Source organism: Mastigoproctus giganteus, chromosome 3 (assembly GCF_048544385.1).
Source record: "Mastigoproctus giganteus isolate SK-2022 chromosome 3, ASM4854438v1, whole genome shotgun sequence".
Taxonomy (NCBI): domain Eukaryota; kingdom Metazoa; phylum Arthropoda; class Arachnida; order Uropygi; family Thelyphonidae; genus Mastigoproctus; species Mastigoproctus giganteus.
In genome coordinates, this window is record NC_143577.1 from 37,065,162 (window position 1) to 37,090,408 (window position 25,247).

Sequence of the window (25,247 nt, forward strand, 5' to 3'; positions counted from 1 at the left end):
CATTACTTCACACAGCATGACCCACCCACGTTTTCTTACTATTGAATACACCACGAATTGTCAAACTAATAGAGCAAGCTTATCTGCGTAAAGATCTAAACCTCCCAAGCACTTCCTAATTCATTTGACAAATATACTTGGTCTCAACGATGTCCATTTCCACTTGCAGTCTGCCAAACCCCATGTACTTTTTCTGACAGAATCTCAGTTATCGGTTGATTCAACTACTGCTCATCTCAGATGCCCAAATTATTCGCTGTACGATTCCTTTCGCCTCAAAGGTGGTACTTGTGAATATGTCCGTTCTGATATTCCCTGTCAGAGACTTGGCAATTTGGAATCTCCTCTCTTTGATCTTCTCTGGCTTAAAATCTCTCTACCTCATTGTGTCAAATTCATCTGTTGTCTCTACCGTTCTTCCAAATCCACTAATCACTTGGAGTTCTTTGACTTCCTCTCTTTGCAACTTGACTTTCTCAGGTCCAACTTTCCTCACAGTGAGGTAATTTTCCTTGGTGATTTTAATGTTCACAAATCCAGCTGGCTTCCATTTTCTAGTCACACCGACCCAGCAGGTCGAGATGCTGAAGCTTTTGCAATTACTAATGACCTAGCACAGATTGTTCATTTACCTACAAGAATACCAGACAATCCTAATCATACAGCTAATACGCTTGATCTTTTTCTCACAAACAACCCTTCTAAGTACCCAGTTGATGTGAGAGCTGCTTTAGGCACTTCATATCACAACTTGGTGATTGTCTCTTCTCCAATGGAGCCTTTATCTCACGGCTATTCCCAACCTCGTGTTGTTTGGCATTACAAGAATGCAAAATGGGATGACCTGCGAGACTTCTTTTCCTTGGTCGGATTACTGTTTCAAAACTTCTGATGTCAACGTTTGCTCAGATCGTGTCAGTGAAATTATTCTTGCAGGAATGGAATCCTTTATCCCACACTCCACTTTAAAATCTCGTCCTTTATCTAAACCTTGGTTTTCCAATAAATGTGCTAAAGCTGTTCAAGAGAAGAATGTTCATATCGCAATTGTCTTGTTTCTAATTCTTCAGTGTCATTTTCTGATTACACCAAAGCTCGCAACAATTGTAAAGCAGTTATTAATCAGTCCAAACTAGAGTTTGAACAGGCTAAGTGTAGAAAACTTGCTTCTTGCCCTAATGGTAGCCGAGCATTCTGGTCTCTTGCCAAAGCTATTGGCCGCAACTTTTGCCAATCCCTGCTCCCACCTCTGTCCAAACCAGATGGTTCTGTTGTCACTTCAGCCAAGGATAAAGCTGACCTGCTAGCATCCCATTTTTCTTCCAGCTCATGTATTAATGATCTTGGTAAAACACCTTCCGCCATTTCCAACACGTTCCATTCAATGCCTCCTGTGGTCTTTCGTCAAAAGGATATCAGAAGGATTTTTATGAATCTTGATGCTAAGAAAGCTCCAGGTCCTGATGGTATTTCTCCACTTGTTCTCAACACCTGTGCTCCTAAACTTACTCCTATTCTTTGCCGCCTTTTTTCACTTTCTTATTCCAAAGGTGTTTTTCCTTCTGCTTGGAAATTTACTCATATCCAGCCAGTTCCTAAAAAGGGTGACAAATCCCTCCCACCCAATTATCGTCCCATTGCAATTACTTCTACTCTTTCTAAAGTAATGGAGAAATCAATTAACCGCCGACTCTTAAACTACCTAGAAACCTTCCGTCTGATCAACGATCGCCAGTATGGATTCCGTCAGTGTCGATCCACTGGTGATATTCTGGCTAATGTTACCCATTTATGGCCTAATTCAGTGGAAAGGTTCGGTGAAACACAAATAGTTGATGATTTTGACATCTCAAAGGCGTTTGATCGTGTTTGGCATAAAGGTCTTCTAAACAAGCTTCCATCTTATGGTTTGCCAACTATTTTTAGTAATTGGTTATCCAGTTTTCTCTCCGATCGCTCACTGAGGGTGATGGTAGATGGCTCTCTGTCTTCTAACTTCTCCACTAATGCCGGAGTCCCCCAAGGTTTAGTTCCTTCCCCCACTCTTTTCCTCTTGTATATTAATGACCTTCTTCCATTGACTGGAAATCCCATTCATAGTTTTGCGAATGATAGCACATTGCATTCCACTTTCCATTTTGAGAAACCTTGTCCTGCTCAATTGGCTTCACCTTCTCGAAAATCTACTACCAATTCCTTAAATGCCGATCTTCAGGTAATTCTCCAGTGGAGCAAAGACAACTTAGTTGATTTCAACCCTTCTAAAACTCATTCTTGTCTTATATCTTGAAAAAGGATTCTTCTGCTCCTATGCTTATCTTTAGTGACACTCCGATTTCAAGGTAAAATGATATATCTCTTTTGGGGATTACCAAATTACTCTACTGACTTCTAATCTCTCTTGGCACAAGCACATTACAAATATTGCTTCCTCTGCATCTAAAAAACTTGGTTTTCTCTTTTGCTCTCAGCGTTTCTTTTCTTCCAAACCGCTGTTCATTCCGTATAAATCGCAAATCCGCCCTGTCATGGAATATTGTTCCCACATCTGGGGTGGTGCCCCCAAAACCTCTCTCAGGCTTCTTGATTCCATTCAGAAAAGGGCAGTTAGGTTAATTAATGATTCATCTCTAACAGAGTCTCTCCACTCGCTTTCTCATAGACGTACTGTTTCTGCTGCATGCCTCTTCTACAGATACTTTCATGGGCACTGTTCTTCCGAATTGGCTTCTATAATTCCAACTCTCTCTTTCAAAACAGTCCGAACACGTGCCGCCACCAGCCAACATCCATTTACTGTCCAACTTCAAACCCACAGAACCAACTTTTCATCTTCCTCATTTATTCATTCAACTGCCGTTTTCTGGAACAACCTTCCTTCATACGTATTTTCTGAAAATTACAATCTACAGAAGTTGAAGTCCAATGTCAAAAAATATCTTCTTTCGTCTTCCCAGCCTCCAACCCAAGCACGGTACTAAGTACTATAGGTTCTAATACCTCTCATGTTTGGGGTTCACATAATAAAAAAAAAACAAATTAAGAATCTGCAGATACAGGAACCACTAGGTGGCAGTGATCACAGTGTGCTGAAGTGGGATTTTCTCAAAGAGGTAACTACCATCAGGGGTAAAGGGAAGGGTTATTGCTTTCATATAGGCGACTACGATGGTCTGAGACAGTATTTAAATTGTATACAGTGGGACCAACTAATGATGTTACCAACAGCAAACTCAAAATGGGAAGCATTCAAAGAACTTATCTTGGAAGCTACTAGGCTTTACATACCAACTAAGAAATATTGTTCAAGATTCAGGGGCGCCTCCGTAGCCAGGTGGGAAGGAGCAGCAGTGCACAGCACACGCTTCTTGAATAAACCGGGGTTCGAGCCCGTCACCACCAAATACGGAGGATGTGGAAAGGTCAGGGAATGACCACCGCATATCCCGGAGCAATATGGCCTTAGTTGCTAATGCTCCTAAAAACCAAATAACTAACTAACTAACTCAAGATTCAGGCCTAAATGGATGTCAGATGAACTAATGAGACATAGGGCAGAGAAGAAAAATGCATGAGATACATATAAATTAACATGTGACACAGAAGCCTATGATAGATATAAGTTGATCTATAGCCAAGTTACAAAGGAGGTTAGGCAGGCGAGGGCAGTTTATGAGAAATCTTTGGCAAGGGATGCAAAGAAAAACAGCAAAGAGTTCTTTACTTACGTAAACTCTAGAAGGAAGGGGGATGAATCAGATTGGTCCACTTGATAACGATGGTTCAACTGTTCATGATCCTGCTCAGGTAGCTAACAAACTAAATCAATATTTTGCATCTACATTCACACATAAGGAGTTATTCAGGAAGGGGAATGCCATAGATGAAGTAAACACTGATAGTGAGATAGATGATCTTGTAATAATTGAGAGTAAGATGGAGGAGAAATTGTTGAAGATAAATACAAGAAAGGCACCTGGGGTGGATGGGATCTATCCAGTTATATTAAAGGAGGCAGCAAAGGAAGTAAGCAATCCGTTAGCCATAACTATGAGAGCTTCCTTGGACGCAGGGGAGGTACCCCCAGACTGGAGATGTGCAAATGTAACCCCAATTCACAAAGGAGGATCAAAGGCTAACACAAGTAATTATAGACGTGTGAGTTTAACTTCTATTCCAGGAAAATTAATAGAAGCACTGGTTAAAGAAGCACTGCAGGATCATCTTGACAAGAATTCAGTTATAGCTCAGACACAGCATGGTTTTGTTAAGGGAAGGTCTTGCCTGACCAATTTGATTGGATACTATGATGTAGTCACAAAAGAACTGGATGCAGGGAATAACTTTGATATTATATATTTGGATCTTAGAAAGGCTTTTGATACTGTTGCACATGGAAGACTGCTGCACAAATTGGAGCAGTGTGGCATTGGTGGCAAATTGTTGCTATGGCTAAAGGGATGGTTGAGTGGCAGAAGACAGAGAGTGGTAATTAATGGACACTGCTCATCGTGGACTAATGTTATTAGTGGAGTCCCTCTGGGTTCAGTGTTGGGTCCATTGTTGTTTTCTGTATTTATAAATAATATTGATGATGGTATATCGAGCTTAATGCCCAAGTTTGCAGATGATACAAAGATTGGCAGGGTTTTTAAGGATGCTACTGATGCTATGCTGCTGCTGCAACAGGATCTGGAAAGGTTGAGCAGATGGGCTGAGAGGTGGCAAATGAAGTTTAACATTGACAAATGTAAAGTACTACATATGGGAAACAGCAACCCCAGAGCAACATATCAACTCTGTGGTACTACACTGACAGTGGTAGAGAATGAAAAGAACCTGGGGGTAATTGTGCAGGCAGATATGAAGTTCTCTGAGCAGTGCAGACGGGCTGCAAGAGTAGCTCATGGTGTCTTATCAATGATATAGAGGAATTTTTCTAGCAGGAATAGGGAGGTGATTATTCCCTTGTATAAGGCAATGGTCAGGCTGCACCTTGAGTACTGTATACAGGTCTGGAGGCGTCATTTCAAGAAGGATGTAGAGCTGCTGGAACGAGTACAGAGAAGGGCAACAAGGTTAGTGAACGGAACAAAGGGTTGCTCTTACGAAGAAAGGCTTGAACTTTTGCAAATTACAGTGTCTGGAGACTAGGCACCGGCGAGGTGATCTGATAGAGGTGTACAAAGCCTTGAATGGTTTGAGCATTCTCAATGATGGGATACTGCCTCTTGCTCAGAATGATCACCCAAGAGGACATAAATTCAAAATGAGGAAAGACAGATGTGGGATAGATATGCGGAAATTTGCCTTTAGCCAGCAGGTAGTTGGTTGGTGGAACAGACTTCGATCCCTTGTTGTGGAAGTTGATAGCCTAAATAAATTTAAGGCTCAGCTGGACAGGTATTTTGAACGAATCTAGGGGTGAAGTGGAAGGGATTTTTTTTTTTTTTTTTTTGGCTGATGCTGCATAAGCTTGCTTTCTTCCATCATATGTCTCTACTAATGCTAATACTAACTGTCAAGCACATCCTGTCAGTATTTCTGCCAAACTTAAAAGTGTGAAGTTATTGTTTTTACCACCAAACGTAACGTCAAAACTCCAGCCAATGGACCAAGGCATTATTAAAAATTTTAAATTTCATTATTGAAAAAGAATAATAATGAAGATTGTCAATGCATTATTAGAAAATAGAAACTTAGAGGTTACAATTAACCTTAGAGATTGCATCTCTGAACTGGCAAAAGTTTGGACAAACGATATTACTGAATACACTATTCAAAATTGTTTTTCGAAAGCGGGATTTGCATTGAATACAGAAGTTGAACATCAACTGGAGGAACAAGATGAACTGCCCCTTTCACAACTGAAAAACTTTAGGACATTATTAGAATTGTCTGGAAACATTGAAAATGAAATAACACTGGATAGTTATGTTTATGTAGATCAAGATCTCACTACAACAGAACATCCAAATGAAGATGAAATACTGCTGAACAGTGTTAGACGCGACCATGATCACAAATAAATTAACGATGACGCTGAAGACACATCAGAACAACCCATAGAAAAGCCAACTCGTAAAGAAATGATTAATGCTTTTGAAATGATTCGTATGGGTCTACAGTTTTGTGAAAATGTTCCTGATAATGTTTTTAATGCTCTGAACAAATGTGAGGTTTTTTTTGAGGATCAGACATTTTTTAATTGTACTGTGCAAACAAAAATTACAGATTTTTTTTTAATTTGTGATACTTACCGGCGAAAATTGTGTAAATGTAATTTAAATAAGTGTTTTTGAAATAAAATACATTAAAAATAAATATAGATTCATTTTTATTTTATAATTAAATAATAATTTCTAATAAAAAAGATATTCTCTGTATAATGAAATTTCTCTATAACGAATTTTTTCGCTGGATTTATCGAATTCGTTATAGGGAAGTTCGACTGTATTACATTATTTCAAAACATTCAGGGACATATGTATTGAAAGATGTCAGAGTTTATAGAGGAGCCGAATGTGGATCTGACCATTTTCTTGTTAAAACAACGCTGAGGTGGAACTGGATTAAGAAAATATGTGTGGACAACGAACAATGCAGGAAAGGAGAAATGCTACAAGTGGATCAATTTAATGTTGACCTACTCCAGGATGACAGCATTAGAAACAACTTCACCCAGAGACTGGATGCTGCAATTAACATAGAGATAAAAGGTAATACTGAAGAAATCTAGGAATATTTAAAAAATACTGTTAAAAAAATAGCTCATGAAATCCTAGGCAAAAAGATGAGCCAAGGACCAAAAAAGACCTGGATTACAGAGAAAGTAAGAGCTGCTGTAGAGGAAAAGAAACTTGCATATCAGAAATGGCTGGGTGATAGGAATGATGCATATAGAAACATTTATGTTGAAAAGAAGAAAATAGCTAATCGGTTGGTAGTAGAAGCGAAAAATGAAGAATGGGAAAGGAAATGCACAACTATTAATAGCAAATTGGGCTTCAAGCAATCAGCGGAATCGTGGAAGGTCCTTAAAGACTTGAGAAAACAGAATAAACACAACGCTGGTTTGCACTTAATACCTTTGAAAGACTAGATGGAGTATTATGAAGGACTTTTAAAAGAAGACCCCAGGAAGAGTTCAAGACGATTGAGGATTTTGGTGTAGAAAACTTGGGCTTAAAAGTTTCTGTTAGGGAAGTGGAACTCCTGCTAAAGGAAGGAAGGAATGGCAAGTCACCTGGACCTGGAGGAGTTTACATGGAACTTCTGAAATATGGAGGAAGAGGGGTGGCTGTTCTGATACAAAAACTGTTAAATAGTATACTGAGAGGAAAAGAAATACCGTAAGAAATGACAACAGGATATATTACATCAATTTATAAGAAGGGCTATGGGGGGGATACAAGGACTAATAGATTAACAGTAGCCAGTGGCAGAGGTGGAAGTGATTCTTGCACTGCTTCTATTGAAATGAGCAGAAGTCTGAAAAACAGGATGCAGTATATTTCAGAGACTGCTGGTAGTCATTGCGGTACAAGTAAACACATGGGTTGTGTTAGGGTAGCTAAGAATAGAAACAGGTGCATGTATACCTGCGTGTACACCAATGCTAGGAGTTTGGTAAATAAATTTGATGAATTTGAGGTATTGCTCAAAACATCAAAGGCAGATATTGTTGGGATATCAGAGACGTGGTGTCACACAGATATAAGTAATGCGGAACTGGAATTTGGGGAATACAATGTGTATAGAAAGGATAGACAGGACAGGAGGGGAGGAGGGGTTATGCTATTAATTAAGAAACACATAAAGTCCAAGGAAGTGAAGCCAGTCGACATCGATGGACAGGGCAGCGTCGAGTCAGTTTGGTGTGACATAAGCATAGGGAAATCAAAATTGAGAGTAGGAGTGTGCTATAGGCCTAATGACTCTGATGAGTATAATAAGATATTGTACAGGGAAATAGAGTGGGCCAGTAAATCAGAGAGTCTTATAATGGGGGACTTTAATTTCCCAGATATTGACTGGAATTTGTGGGTTGGTCACTCGCACACTAGCAAGGCTTTTGTGGATTTATTGGATGATTGTTTTCTACATCAGCATGTTCGTGAGGCAACGAGAGGGAGCAATACTCTTGATCTGATTATCAGTAGTGATTCCTCATGCATTAAGAACCTGCAGATAAATGAACCACTAGGTGGCAGTGATCACAGTGTGTTGAAGTGGGATTTACTCAAGGAGGTAACTACCATCAGAGGTAAAGGGAAGGGTTTTTGTTTTCGTAAAGGCGACTATGATGGTCTGAGACAGTATTTAAATTCTATACAGTGGGACCAACTGATGATGTTACCAACAGCAAACTCAAAATGGGAAGCATTCAAGGAACTAATCTTGGAGGCTACCAGGCTTTACATACCAACTAAGAAATATTGTTCAAGGTTTAGGCCTAAATGGTTGTCAGATGAACTAATGAGACATGTGGCAGAGAAGAAAAATGCATGGGATACATACAAATTAATGGGTGACATGGAAGCCTATGATAGATATAAGTTGGTCTGTAACCAAGTCACAAAGGAGATTAGGCAGGCAAAGGCAGACTATGAAAAATCCTTGGCAAAGGATGCAAAGAAAAACAGAAAAGAGTTCTTTACATACTTGAACTCGAAAAGGAAAGGGATGAATCAGATTGGTCCACTGGATATTGATGGTTCAACAGTTGAGGATCCTGCTCAGGTGGCTAACAATCTAAACGAGTATTTTGCATCTACATTCACGCATGAGGAGTTATTCAGGAAGGAGAATGATGTAGGTAAAGTAAACATTGGCAGTGAGCTGGATGATTTTGTAATAACTGAGAGGAAAGTGGAGGAGAGATTGTTGGGGATAAACATAAAAAAGGCACCTGGGGTGGATGGGATCTATCCAGTTATATTAAAGGAGGCAGCAAAGGAAGTAAGCAAACCCTTAGCCATAATTATGAGAGCTTCCTTGGACTCAGGGGAGGTACCTATGGACTGGAGATGTGCAAATGTGACCCCAATTCACAAAGGAGGTTCAAAGGCTGACACAAGTAATTATAGACCTGTTAGTTTAACTTCTGTTCCAGGTAAATTAATGGAGGCACTGGTTAAAGAAGCACTGCAGGATCATCTAGACAAGAATTCAGTTATAGCTCAGACGCAGCATGGTTTTGTTAAGGGCAGGTCTTGCCTGACCAATTTGATTGGATACTATGATGTAGTCACAAAAGAACTGGATGCAGGGAATAACTTTGATATTATATATTTGGATCTTAGAAAGGCTTTTGATACTGTTGCACATGGAAGACTGCTGCACAAATTGGAGCAGTGTGGCATTGGAGGCAAATTGCTGCTATGGATAAGGGGATGGTTGAGTGGCAGAAGACAGAGAGTGGTAATCAATGGACACTGCTCAACGTGGACTAATGTTATTAGTGGAGTTCCTCAAGGTTCAGTGTTGGGTCCGTTGTTGTTTTCGGTGTTTATGAATGATATTGATGATGGGATATCAAGTTTAATGTCCAAGTTTGCAGATGATACAAAGGTTGGCAGGGTCGTTAAGGACAATACTGACGCTATGCTGCTGCAACAGGATCTGGACAGGTTGAACAGATGGGCTGAGAGGTGGCAAATGAGGTTTAACATCGACAAATGTAAAGTGCTGCATATGGGAAACAGTAACCCCAGAGCAACGTATCAACTCTGCGGTACTACACTGACATTGGTGGAGAATGAAAAGGACCTGGGGGTAATTGTGCAGGCAGATATGAAGTTCTCTGAGCAGTGCAGACGAGCTGCAAGAGTAGCTCATGGTGTCTTGTCAATGATATACAGGAATTTTTCTAGCAGGGATAAGGAGGTGATTATTCCCTTGTATAAGGCAATGGTAAGGCCACATCTTGAGTACTGTATACAGGTCTGGAGGCCGCATTTCAAGAAGGATGTAGAGCTGCTGGAACGGGTACAGAGAAGGGCAACAAGATTAGTAAATGGAACAAAGGGTTGCTCTTACGAAGAAAGGCTTAAGTTTTGCAAATTACAGAGTCTGGAGACTAGGCACCGGCGAGGTGATCTGATAGAGGTGTATAAGGCTTTGAATGGTTTGAGCATGCTCAATGCCAATGGGATTCTTCATCTTTCTCAGAATAATCACCTCAGAGGGCATAAATTCAAATTGAGGAAGGACGGATGTCGGATAGATGTGCGGAAATTTGCCTTTGGCCAGCGGGTGGTTGGTTGGTGGAACCGACTTCCATCACTGGTTGTTGAAGTTGATAGCCTAAACAAATTTAAAGCTCAACTGGACAGGTATTTCGAACGAACGGAGGGGTGAAATGGGAGTGGGTTTTTTTTTTTTTTTTTTTTTTGTTTTTTTTGGCTGATGCTGAATAAGCTTGCTTTCTTGCATCATATGCCTCCGCTAATGCTAATGCTAATGCTAAAAGCTGTTCAAATTACGGAGGAATATGTGTCCTGAACCGGCTGTTAAAGATCCTTGGAAAATGGATCAGGAACCATTTAGAAGCCCGAATCGAGATATCAGAAGAACAAAGTGGTTTTTCAGCCAGGAGGTCATATACAGACCATATCTCAACAATATGACAGATTCTTAAAAAATGTCAATCAAAAGGGAAAAAAAATCTTTATGATTTTCATTGGCCTTGAAAAGGCATATGACAGTGTTCCAAGAAAACTCTTATGGGAAGCACTGAAAGAGGCAAATATTGATGGACAACTGATTAACATTATTAAGGCAATTTACAGGAATAATAGATGCAGAATTAAAGTGGGATCGGCTTTGTCACCTGAATTCCACACTTCAAAAGGCTTATTACAAGGTTGTTGCATGTCACCAACACTTTTCAAAATTTATATCAACATCTGCCTAAGATCCTGGTCAAAAAAATGCAATAAAATGGGACTGCCGATTAATAAGAACACCTATATTCACAATTTACTTTTTGCAGACAATCAGGTGGTGACAGCACAAGACTTGGAAGATGCAAAGTATGCATGTCGTCAATTGTTTGAGGAATATAAACAATGGGGTCTAAAAATCAAATTTAGCAAGACTGAAATGTTGTCTTCAGGACCAGGACACGTTCTAAATATTGCAGGTTTTAAAATCAAACAAGTCGATAAATTCAAATATTTGGGATTAATCTTACAAAGTGATGGATCATCCCAAGAAGAGATCAATAAGAGAATTGCAGACAGCAGAAAAGCTATCGGCATGTTAAACTCTGTTCTGTGGAGCAAAAATATCCTAAATAAAACAAAGAAACTTATATTTCAAACAATTGTACAAAGTCTTCTATTGTATGGAGCAGAAACTTGGATATTGAATAGGCGAGCAGAAAACAAATTGCTCTCCACAGAAATGTATTTTTGGAATCGCTCAGCAGGAACTTCTAGAAGAGACAGGAAACGGAATGAAGACATAAGGGAAAAAATGGAAGTGGAAAAGACTATTATTGACACCATCAAAGAAAAGTGTCTAATATGGTATGGACATGTAAAACGGATGCAAGAAAACAGATATCCAAAGGCTATCCTGGAATGGATACCTCCTGGAAGAAGGAAGAAGAACACCTAGGAGGACATGGATGGATTGAGTACGGGAGTGCATGATAACCCGAGGCTTAACCGACCGAGACACCGACACCCAGAACCGCACCTTACGGAGAGAAAAAATTCCTAACAGGAAATAATTTGTAGGCTGAGGAAAACCATTGTAAATGGAAACACTCCTCTTGAAGAAGAATATTTCAAAAATCAGAAATGAAACTATATAAATGCACAGTGTAAATTCCACTTTTATTGCCAGAAATTGACTCAGGGTTTCCAACTTGATGGGAACCTATGGTTCATATTTATTACCTTTTAGTGTTAATTCAGTGCAGGTAAGCAGAGGCATTAGTGAGCCCATCGTAACACCAATTCTTATGGATCAACATTTATTAATTAACCTATATTAAATGTTTTCATAAACAATGAATTGTTTTAATTTTTTTTTTTTTTTATTAAAAGCATTTAGTATAAAATTCCTTTATGTAATTATCAAAAACATTTGGTGGTGTCAGACATGGATCAGTAAAGGGATGATGGAGGTATAAATGATTCTGGGAACCTCCTGATATGCTCCTAGTGGCATATTTTCCTACACACTGCAGGAAAATATTGTCTACTCCTTAGGAGGAGCACAAACCATCACAGGAGTTTACAGCTTCAGTACAGATATTTACAACAGCAGTTACCAACTGAGGGTTCATGGACCCCCTCCCCAAGGGAGTATGTGAAGGTACATTAAAAATAATAATAATGCAATCTAACAATCATAAAAAACTATATATAAGAAACTTAAATATATGTAATATAAAATAAACTTCCTTATATGCTCATGTAGCAGCTACAGTGTGCATGGAAAGCCTAGAATGAATATCCTTGTATTCATTCTAGCCTGAACACAGGCATGACTAGTAGAAACCCATTAGCAGTTGCACTGTTATTTAGTGTACTTACCTCAACACTCACCAGCAGAAATGATGGGAATTTACCAATGTGATTTTTCAGTTCTGTGCCTGGTACTAAAGTGGTGGGTACAGAAACAAAGGAGAACTTGAAGGGATATGTGACATTTTACCTGGGAGTATGGGATGCTTCACACTGAAACCAAGGGGTATGAAGCCAAAAAAAAAAGGCTGGGAACTGCTGCTTTACAAAAATTTGATCATATTCTGGGGAACCACGTCAATTAAAACATCCCACATGAGTATTTGCACAATAGCTAAAAACTGCTCCATTGGGATTATTTACAAGCAACTAACAAATTAATTTAAGGGGGTGTGGGGGGCAACATTTACTCAATAGTAGTAGTACTAGTATAAAATCACATTCAAGATACTACCAACCTTGAAGGTCATTTTCATACTATTCAATGGAGACTTCTTTAGTACAAAAAATGTGCTAAAAAATTACGCTAGAAAGTAATGGGCATTATCCTCTGCTTGAAAAGAATGTTTGTCAGGTGAAAGGGATGCATACAGCAAGAAATTTCAGAACAGTCACATTTTGGTTTTAAAAGCATAATTTGAACAAAAATGCATAACTTAGTAAATTTTTCAAACTTTGCAAGGAAACAAAGAATTCTATGCAAACTTCATCCACTAGAAGGACAGGATGCATTTAAATAATGATGCCAATTCTTTCACTTCAGTAAACAAAAGAAAAACAGCTTTTTTGGTTTTAGTTTTGAAGAAGACAAAACCAAAATTGATTGGGTGGAACTGTGAACTGCTGGATGAAATATTCTTTTATAATATAAAATTAAAAGAAACTTCACACTGCATATAAGTTCAATAGAACCAAATGTAGTGTCTACACACAGACAGCACAGTGGCTATAATCAGCATTCTCCCCACACTGGGTGGAAAAGGCCTGGATTCTAATCCTCTCAATGATACAAGGTACTTTTATTAGCTTTAATTCCATGGCTGAATCAGCTGGTCTTAAGAATGAATACCAAGGTTTCACCCCCCTCCCAAAACTCAGGTTTTTTGCCCAAATTTTAAGAAAAGAAAAAAAAAAAAAAAAAAAAAAGGAAAATTTTGCCGAAATACAGGCAAAACAGTATTACAAACATTATACACACAGACAAGTGAGAGTAACCTTGGTTGGCCCTAATATAACAGTATCAAAACCTTTTGTGGATCGACCAATGGAACATACTTTACATTGCTTTTGCTGGGAATATATTCATCTCTCTTGTTGCAGTGTTGTACAATGTAGTGTTTGGCTGTTGCACGACTATCCCACAAACACAGGAAACAACAGTATTTGGTGAAACCACCTTGCAACCCAACAAGCAGCCAAATCACTTTAAGATCACCACAAATATTCCAACCATAATCATTGTAACGTATAGCAGCAAGAATCTGGGACATACTATCATAAGTTTCTTTCAGGCCAACAGCATGAATAAGAGGAATTGATGGTAAAGTATTTCCATTATGAAGCAATACTGCTTTCAAACTTAGCTTTGACGCATCAATGAACAAACGCCATTCAGAGGTATTGTGATCAATGTTCAGTTCGTGCATAAGACCAATGATGTCTTTGCAGACACACACATTGTTTTCCACTGCAAAATATCTTGAAAACTCTCCATTTCGCTTACGGTATATTGTAATGTTTGTACCTCTGGCGAGTAAGTTCCACCATTGTAGTCTGGATCCGAGTAATTCAATCTTCTCTTTGGGTATGCCCAAGTCTCTGATCAAGTCGCTTAATTCTTCTTATACAATGTAGTGTTGGGCCTTTTCTTTTTCTGACTCGTAGTCCAAATTACATGAAGTACATGCATGGTTCTGCGACATCTGGTAAACTTTCTTCTGTACCTTCATCACTACTTCCAATACCCCAAGATTTTGGTGGCACAGGTACTGGCAGTTCTTTACCGTGTGGCACTGGCCTAATTGCTGATGGGATATTTGATGTAGTGCTCTTTTTGTAAATACCTTTTATTTTCGTCATGCAGAAATAGCAGTTGTCGAAATTATTCTTGGACTTGCACTACACAATAGGAAAAAAGTAATGCTCTCAGCTTGCCATATAACCACAGCCTTAAGTTTGTTGTACAAGTAATACAACAGATATGTGGAGCCCAATTTTTTTTTTTGGCCACCGATCTTGCAGCCAACGTACAAACAAATTGCTCTCAATGTACAATGTACATTGAGAGCAATTTGTGCAATTAATATGCAACTTTTGTGATATTGTATATTTTCTTCCTCTTTGGGGGTTTTTGGGGTTAAGTCACCACAAATACTGGCAGTTCTGTGTTTTGTCTTCTCCATTTTAACAATACATTAAGTTAAAAACAGTAAAAGCAAATGGTAAATTTGAACAGAATGTGAATTCTTGTAGCATAGTTTATCATACACTATATATTGAACCATTGAATGGTGTAATAAAATTAATAAAAATACTGAATTGTCTGGAAAAGTGCATCAAAATAAAAATATACTATATTGCAAGAACAGTAATGATGTGCTTGCTTAACTTTTAGCCCAATAAACAAAACCATAGAAAAGTTAATAAGTTTAAAAATTGTATGTCAAAGAGTTATGATATCTTTGTACAGAATCCAGTTATCTATCTATATCTTAAAATTGAGACGTGATAGGAAATTTTTATGATTGATTTTAAATTCTATACATAAAACTTGAGCAGAAACAACCATTGATTTGCTGGAGGTAAAAATCATGTTGGGTAGTGTTATTATTTCCTTATTGTAAGTTGAAATCATTGTCAGAGTGAAAATGTAAATACTACTGAACCCATAAATTAAGCAAATCCCAGAAACAAGAAATATGTCTTCCCCTAAAGTAATAATGGGAAGAATCTAAGGCCCACATTTTCCTCATGCAGATCTGTGCCTAGAAGTTTGGTGAGACCTATGCACACGAAATGGCATGGCAGTAGTAGCTTCTGAATTGAAGAGCACCATGAGTGTGGCCTTCCCAGTTCTTTTGACAGTTTTGAAATTCTTAAAACCTTGGTGATAACTAATGTTTCCAGCGCATGCTGTATCACTTTCTCTCTCTGGCTAAAAATACATGTCTCATGTACAGTCATTATTTGATCAAAGAAGCAATTGCCTTCCTTTTTCATTGGGCTTTAGATTCTGCATATAATATCCAATTCAAAGAAACCCAATAACATTGCATTGTGCTAGCTTGGACACTGTGAATACCATATTGCTCTGCTGCTGTGCATCAATTCCCATGCATACAGGATGGTCAATATTTACACCCATGGTTTTTATATAGTTTTCATCTGATTCGTCCTCCTAGCTCCACTTTTTGTGTCTGCCTTTTGGTAAGATATCATTTTGACTACTGCAAGTGACAGAAGTTACTGGCTTATAGTTATGGATTTGTCAAAGTGTGAGTTGTAAATATGATTAAATTATCCAAAGTTAGGCTAAACAAGCCACTGAAAATGTTGTTAAATACTTTGTGAAGTTGCAAGTAAAGGAATGATGCACTGACTACTGAAATATAAGCCCCCCCCCCCCTTTTACACAGAAATAAAATAAAATAAAAAATCCATTAGTGAAAACATCTAAGATTTTGACTAATCTATAATTTGTTTTGTTTATAAAATTTATTGTTCAGGTAAAAAGTTCAAGGTATAAGGTATAAGGTATGTTCGTGTCAGACGGCACCTGGGATTTCTCCCATCTCCGCGTGTGTTTCGCTGTATCGAGGACAGTACACTGTCAAGCCAGAGACTTGAAAGTGTGTGGGTCGTGTCCGTGCAGTGTGATATGTTGTGCCCATTGTTTATCCGGCTTATTGGCCGCCAGGCCCCTAGTGGGGCCTCACGTTGCCCATACCCTGCCACGTGGAGGCTAGCCGGGTGTATCCAGTATCACAACAATTTGCTCTGGCAGGTCCTGTCACCTAGTTTCCTGGGATTTCAGTGGCTAGGGCCTATTTAAAAAAAAAAATAATAAATAAATAAAATAAAATAAAATAAAAGTTTATGCATTTGACATTAATGCTTAATGGGATTGCTGTTAGGAAATCGCTGGTTAGGGTTGAACACTAAAGAGATGTGTTAAAGGCCAAATAGGTCGGGCAAAATTTTGATGTTATTAAATTTAGACATGTAATGCTAGATAAAAGCTGATAGTGTTAGATATCTTAGAGATTTGCACAAAACCGGTAGAATTTAGACGTTGGTTATAATTTGGCGGCATTGTTAAGGGGTGTACTCGGTCGATTTAGTGAGAGAGAGGGGGGGAGATTGAAGACTGGGGAGGAAACAGATAGAAGAATAGGGACGGATAGAGTAGGCATCCCCAAAGAGGTCAGTGGAGATGAGCCCCACCAGGCGAAATATGGGGGGTAGGCAGGGAGGAGAGGAGACAGAGATCCGTCTCCTCCATTCCCTGCCTGGGGATGGGGTTTTAAAGGGAACCAGGTTAGAGTACCCAGTTCGGATCGCCAATGGCGTGTTGGCAGCAAAGCCGCAGAATGTCTTCGTCGGTGTCTTGTCCAAGGAGTGTCGAATCCGGTATGAAGGTCCAGCTGCCCATCCTGCTCTGGGGGTGGGATATGTTAGCTGGCAGTGGGGAACCTACCAGGTGAAGGGGGGGAGATGCACACATTTACTTCATTCGTAATGTGCATTCTCACTCTACTTGCATTCTTTATTTTTTTATTTATTTATTATTATTATTTTTATTTTTTTTTTTATTATTATTTTTTTTATACTTTTTTCTTATTTTATAATTTTTTTTTTTATTTATTTATTATTTTTTTTTTCTTATTTTATAATTTTTTTTATTTTTTATTTATTTATTATTTTTTTTTCTTATTTTATAATTTTTTTTTATTTTTTTATTTTTTATTTTATTTTATTTTTTTATTTCACTCAACTCATTCATCTTTTTCTCACACACCAGGAGGGGATGCAATGATGGGTAACGTAAATTTAAATACTAATTAAAACCAGGGTTAGTGTGTACTTAACTTAGCATTTGTGGTTTGTGTTCTTTTCTCTCACGCTTGCACTTTTATTCATTCTTCTAGCTCTCATCTCATTTATTCGACTCTTTCTTTCTGCACTGCACTCTCTGGGCACCGCAACTTACTGTTATTCTTCAGTTGTGGTGCAGGCCTAGCTGCAAGGTGTTTTTTTTTTTTTTTTTTTTTTTTTGCAGGCCTGGGGAGAATGCAGTGATAGTGTTTATGTGGTTTGTAAATGTTTGTTGGTACAGTATATATAAAGTAATGCAAGTTATTTTTAACTTTGTATTCTTTCGGCCAATTACATTTGCTCTTCTGCTCACTCCCATTCACTTTCTCTCCATGCATTCCCATCCCCCTACATTGGTTTGGGGCCCCAGGTTCCTACACATGGCATGGTAGTCATGGGGAGTTTTGTTATGTCAGGGTGCAGAATACTGCTATCCTAACAGTTTTTAAGTCATCATCTGGGCGTGGTGGGAAACTTGGGCAATTTTACTATTGATTATTGTTTAATTGCTGGGGGGCTGAAATTGCTCTGCGCATTTCGAAAACTTTCTGTGTGAAAGATGTAAAAGCTTTATAATTTTGCTCTTCTATGATGAAGAGATGTTCTTCTCCCCTGGGAAGGGGACCAATCTGTGCTATTAACTCTGTTCTGGGGATGTCATATATTATACATTCATAGAGAATGTGTGCCCAGTCTTCACTTTCGCCACAGGTGCAGTTTGGGTCATCGGTCAGGCCTAAGGAGGTTAGTTTCGCCTTTAGGGAGCCATGCCCTGTCAATATAAATGTTGTAAAGAGTCCAGGGGCATACCACTTAGGTGGCTTTGGGCTAACCATTGACACCAGTGGCAGAAACCGTTTGGTGACCAGACCTCTGGTTTCCTGCTCCCACTTTGTTTGCCATAGCTCGTGGAGCTTTGTGGCTATTCTTTTTCTTTCATCATTGAAGGTATTGGTTGTATCAAGGGCTATCCCCAGAAATTCTGTGGGTATGCCCTTTTTAAATCTATAATATAAGCCTCTTTTGGCTACTTCCAGGTAAAGTGGGAGAGTTCCGGCCAGCAACTGTAGTGCAGGTGTGCTTACTGTGCGACATGCTCTGGTAATAGTGAGTAGTATTGTCCTTTGTATCGATTCTAATTTATTCCTATTTCTTACTATGGCCGAGCGGATGAACCACGCACCGGCTCCATAGGTGATAACAGGCAGGAACATTGCACGGTATATGATTGCCAAGGTCTTTCTTTTGAGTCCCCAGTCTGCTCGACTGATCCTGGCAATCATACCTGCATAATTTCGCACTTTCTTCGCCAAGTAGATCAAATGGGGTAAAAAGTTAATTTTGAATCAAAGACCACTCCAAGATATTTTAGTTCTGTTACCATTTTTATAGTGATTGTGTTAATTTTGATTTGTGGACGTCTTCTCATGTCCAAATTACCTTTTAGAAGTATTTGTTTGGTTTTTTCAGGCGATATTTTGAGCATGTGCATTTGTGCCCACTCCTGCAGCTGCAAGAGAGCGGCATTTGATCTTTGCTCTACAACCACTCGTGAGTTGCCTTTTACAAGGAAAATCATGTCATCTGCAAAGGCCAGGCTTTCCACGGGGCCCAGATCCAAGGCCAGAAATTCATCCAGAACAATGTTCCAAAAGAAAGGGCCAAGGATTGATCCCTGCGGGCAGCCTTTATTCACAGGGCGTATCAATTCCTGGAACCTTGTGCGTACTGAGACACTTCTGTCTGTAAGGTAGCTGTTTATTACCTTATAGAGGTTTTGTGGGGCATTTGCCTGGCGAAGCCTCCTAAGGACACTAGGCCACAACAGTGAGTCAAATGCCCCAGCAAAGTCAATGGAGATTGCCAGCATATATTTCTCCTCTGTGTTTTTAACTGTTGTCAGTAGGTGGTGCATGGCATCCTCCGTAGAATTGCCCTGCTTAAAACCATACTGACTGTTGGAATGCAAGCCTGCTTCTGTGTAATATTGAGCTAATCTGCTGTATATTAATCTTTCGCATATTTTCCCTAGTACAGGGAGTAGGGCTATTGGTCTATATGATTTGGGATCAGTAGGGAGTTTTTCAGGGTTTTTCAGGATTAACCTTAACACAGCTTGTTTCCATATTTTTGGGAATATACCTTCTGTCATACAGTTATTATATAGTGCTATTAATTTATCTGGTGCTATTTCTGCTAATTTTTTGATAATCTCAACCTCTAAGAGGTCAAAACCTGGGCATTTATTGTTTTTGGTTTTAGATAGTGCTATTTCTAAGTCTTGTATAGTGAACAGAGGTTCAATATTGGCATTGTCATATTCAGTGTTTTCTTTTATAATGTCGAGCTGGGTGGGGGAATGATTTCCAGTTTCAGTCTGAATGATACTGTCTAGGATGTTATTTACAGAATCCACCCAACACAGGGTTGGGGTTCCATCTGGTTTGACAGTAGTTTCTAAGACATCTCCTCTTGGCAGCTTGTTGGTCACTATTCTGTAGACAACTCCCCAAGGGTTATTGTTTCCAGTAGTTCCCACCAAGTGCTTCCAGCATTCCTTTTTCTTATCTCTTATGAGGGCTGTATACTGATTCCTGTGAGTTTTATAAGAATCTCTCAGTGCATCCACCTCATTTTGTGACCAAGATGTTCTGGCTCTTTGAAAATGTCTCTGTGCCTGGTGTACCCTACTTCTGAGTATAGTCAGTTCGGGGCACCACCAGGGAACTGTCTGCTTCCTCGGTTTTTTCCGTGGGATAGACAGGGTTGCTGTTTTTGTTAAAATGTTTGTCATAGTCAGTGCTTGCTCGTCCGGGCTACAGTTGCCTGATCTAGACCACTCATTTTCCTGTTTTTGCAGCTCAGCTGCTGTATGTTCTGCAAAAATCTGCCAGTTTGCCTTTTTAAGGTTATACCTTTTGATATCCAACAGAGAGTGTTGGGTTGTTTGTAATTGCCTGTTTAGTTTGAAGGAAATGGCTCTGTGATCTGATGTGGTCCAGGCTGGCTGGACACACCAGTCTGTGATTTTATAAGCTATTGAATTGGTGGCAAGAGTGATATCAATGTCACTCTCCCACATGGTACTGCTAAAAGTTGGGAGGTTATTTGGTTGGTTTAGTACTTGAAAGGGTGAGGTGGCTATATAGTCCGAAAGTATCTGGCCGTTGTGTGTGCCTGCTCTGTCTTCTGTACTGCTATGCCATAAGGCTGACCGGCAGTTGACATCAGCACACACTATGATATTTGCAGTAGGTAGCAAGTTTGTGACTACTTGTAGGTATTCAATAGTTGGATTTATATCTTCACCTGGTCTGGAATATAGTGAAATAATGTAAAACTGTCCTACAGCACTGGTAATATGGGCACACACTCCCACTGGGGAGCAGAGGTGACCCACCTTTGTGACTGTAAGGTCAGTATTTTTAACTACTATTGCTGTGGAAGGGACACCTGAGGTGTATTCTATTATTTTATAGTCTCTTGGGTATCCCTGAACTCTACCCATATGTGCGTAGGGCTCCTGGAGTACCAAGATATCTATATTATTTTCTTCCAATTTGAGTTTGATCTGATCTACAACGGCTCTTGCTCTTTGAGCATTCAATTGGACAAGATTTAGAGCCCTAGTCACATTTATGTTTTTAATCTGGCCCATAGTTGGTCCTAGATTGTATAAGTTTTGCCATTTTTTTATAACTGGGGCATTTATCATCCCTGATACTATGTGTATAGTCAGTCAGCCGTGCTGCCTTGCAGGTAGCACATTTTGGCTGCTGAGACTTATTTTTGCAATTTTTGCAATCGTGGCCAGTGACTGCACAGTGACCACAGACAGGTTCTTTCTGAGTGCAGTCTCTGGCAATGTGACCATATTTATGGCAGTTAAAGCAACTTTGGATAGGGAAATGTTCTCTAAATCTATGACTGGTCCAGCCAGCATAGATTCTCTGTTGTCCCTGCAATACCTTCCAAATTTTTGGTGTAATTTCTGCAATTATGTTGAGTTGTCCATTCCTTTTGTTTTTTGTTGCTCTTTTCAGCAGGAATTCAGCAGCAAATTCATCTATTGTCATTTCATTGTTAAAGTTTTTGAAGTAGATATCCATCATGAATTCTTTTTCTATTACTGACACAGGTACATCAAAGATTATAATATTAGGGTTTTTCCCTTTTGGTTTTTCAGGGAGCAAGCCCAGTTTTTCAATTTCAGGATGGTTTTCTATTTTTCTTAGATCTTCTTTGCTTGCTACCTCGATCAGGACTCCATTATTCCTGATTTTCCGCATGTTGTTTATCTTTATTTCTCTCAGATGAGGCCTCAGCTTTGTTACCACTGTGTCCTTAACTGCCTCACTGGTTTTATGGGTAGAGTCACTTTTTGCTTTCAGAATAACAATGTTGCTTTCCTTGTTTATATTAGGTTGCTTAGTAGCTATTTGTTTTGCTTTAGTTATGTCCTGTTTGCTATTAGCCTTTGCACATTGGGCATAGGTTAGTGTGTTCATTGTTTTATAGTTGTTCTTCTCCTCAGTTGTAACCTCTAATTTTGATTTTAACACTTGGTTCTCTGTGTTTAATTCAATCAGGCGCTGCTCAAGCAGTGACCAACAGTTCACTATCTGCAGCCTAAATTGCAGAAGTAATCCTGTTGGTTTGCTTGTGCATATATTCTTCTAGATACACTCTGGTTTCCTTTGCCTGTTTGATAGGGTCAGTCAAATTTGTTAGGTAGTCTAGTTTTAGTTCTTCTTCTGTCTTTTGTTGCATCTCTGGAATTTCTATAGTTTCTTGATTTTTTCCTTTCCTGCCCTTCTTAATACTGAGGGGGCCAGGAGGCCAGCTATCCAGTTCGTTACCATTTTCCTCATTAACAGGGACTTTCTCCCTGAGCACTCTAGCTTCATTTTCAGAGGAGTCTTTTAGGTCATTGTCCAGAATTTTGTCATTATTTGATTTTTCAGCCATAATTTCTGCATTAAATTCACTTTTAGCAATTTTCTGACGTTTTAAGTAGTGGTTTGGGGTACTTATTTCCAGTGTAGGCCCACTAGAAATCAGAAATCGCGATTTTCAGGTTTTGGCGGGAAACGCCTGTAGACAAAGAAAACTATTTTATAAGCTAAGTATAAGTTAATTCTGTCAGGAGTATTATATTTTCCATACAAAATAACCTTATCACGAGCCGTTTCAAGTATAATATATTCAAATTTCTCGACTTTTGAGACGTATTCAAATCAGTGGCTATGCCAGTGGGCTTGCTACCGCTGAAGCGATCGCGCTGGACAAAATCACTCTCAAAAGAGCAAAAATAGGCAAATACAATCACAAAAACTATTCTTGCCCAACTTAATTTACTTACCTTCATCTGTGATACTCTTCAAACCTGAAAAATCCATATTCTAATACTTGCCTAAATCGAAGATCGCGCAATATCGTCGTCCGCCGTTTACATCAAGTGGAGCTTCGTGCAGATGCGTCCGTACACTTCCGCGACCACAGCGACACCTCCTGTAAAAAGTTCAGTGAAATACAAAATATTTCAAATTTAATGAGTGAAGATGTGTACCAAGTGGGTTCTAGACCTGAATCACAGGTCTAGAACCCACAACCTTAAAAATAAGGTTGTTATTTTTATTTTATTTTTTATTTTTTCCAAATTCTGCTTTATAACCATATCAATATTTTTTTTTAAATGAAGACCAAGTTAAAATTACTTACCAATGTGAATGTAAAGCTTGGCTTACTGGATGTTGATAGTGGTGCAGCCTTAATGTCAGAAAAGCTTAAAGATGTTGAGCTGGTTGTAACAGGTGTTAATGAAAACGAGAAAGTATTTATTGAAGTTGGTTTGGAAATTCCCACCTTTGGAGCTAAACTGAAAGCGGAGAACCCAGTGGTTACAGGAGGATAAGCAGAAAGGGCAGCCATTTCACTGTTCCTCTCTTTTTGTAAGCTTGATAAGTCTACAGTAATAATTTCTGTAAAAAAAAAAAAAAATATATATATATATATATAATGAGTAGTATGGAAAGAAATGTTAATAAACTGTAACTAATACTTATGGGCCACCATACTTGCAACAGCAATGATGCATTATGACCATAATGTGTATATAATATGCTGTATATAGTAATTAATATTGAAGACAATAGGTGGTAGATGACTTTCATCAACCGGTGAAATACCACCAGTTTGCTTATTGGAGGCTTGAAGTGATGAAACCCATGTTTAGTGTCTAGAGCAAAGTTTCCGGCATCCCCCCCCCCCATACTTGTCCTTCAACCCATGCACGGTACTAAGTACTATAGGTTTTGATACCTTTCGTGTTTGGGGTTTTCATAAAAAAAAAATTTAAAAAAAATATACCAAGAGAGATAATGTAAGGTTAGCAGAAGGAAGAATAATATACAAAAAGAGAGAAAAGAAGAGAATATAAATTAAAATATATACAAAACTTATCGCTATTTACCCACAATCTAGGTGACTTCATCTGGGGTCAACCACCCAGACTGAATGCAAAAAAACGACAAGGAGTTCTCTGTTTCTGTAATGATCAATATCTGCTAAGCTATATAAAATAATAATAATAAATTTAGAGATTAAATAATTTGAATCTAAACCATAAAAGATAGTTAATAATTCAGAATCAAATGAAAGATAATATAAAGCAATAATGCAAGCACATACTGAACATCGTTGACCTGACAGAGAACGTAATTTATTAATTAAAATATGAATAAATGTAAGGCATAAGACATATCTACTGTATTCAAGATGCGGCCCAAATGTAGTAACAACAATAGTAGTCATGAAAGAAATGTACAGGGTTGTTAAAATTAAAGTATTCCTAGGTAGAGGGCTCTGGAGTGAGTTCTAAGGCTCATACTAAAGAGAAATTTGGACAACAGGTATGATAAAGCATGCGCTCACCATTTATTGGAAAAAAATATTAGTTACAAAATTTGTCACTATATGGCGTGTAACTACCTTAGTTACGATTATGAAATAACTTATGGTATTTGCATAATCATAAGTTATTACCACAGCACCACTACTCAGCTCTACTGTACTGTATAAAAGCAAAGCAGTCTCTTCAAAATCATACAGTAGATGTTTGCCTGCACTACAGCAGCAATGCCAACAACGTTGCAGGAAAAGGCACTATTAATGAAGCTGTACTATCAGGACAGCAAAAATGCAGCTGCGGCTATCAGAGAATTCCGGCGTCAGAAGTGCATAAGGCATGGACCTATGACTGTTTGTGCTGTCTGCAAAATGACTGCGAAATTTGAAGCAACAGGACATCTTGGTGTTCAGCCAGGTAGAGGTTGAAAACGAGTAGACTCCTCTCGTGTTGAAGATGTGGCTATGGCTGTCGTGGATTTATCAAGTCAATCTCCATGTAGTAGTGCAAGTGTGCTAGCTGTTTCTCGTGAAGTGGACACGCTGTATTCCGCTGTAAGGCTAGTAATGCGTCAGGTGTTGTGGTATTATCCTTACAAGATGCACATGCTACAGCAGCTAAAGCATGGTGGTGCAGATATTCGTTTCACATATGCACATCAGTTTCTGGCATGAATGACAGTGGATATCACTTGGCCATGGAACATCCTTTGGAGTGATGAAGCCCACTTCTGCTTAAATGGACAAGTGAATACGCACAACTGT

General features: G+C 38.8%; 1 protein-coding gene across 1 annotated transcript in view; it reads right to left on the reverse strand.

Moving 5' to 3' along the window:
- LOC150087884 (uncharacterized) overlaps positions 1-25,247 on the reverse strand; it is a 295,573-nt gene that overhangs the window by 67,397 nt on the left and 202,929 nt on the right. Inside the window, exon 27 of the mRNA XM_090369951.1 lies at positions 23,298-23,557. Within this exon, the coding sequence (XP_090226077.1) occupies positions 23,298-23,557 (260 nt within the window). The remainder of the gene's footprint in view (positions 1-23,297; positions 23,558-25,247) is intronic.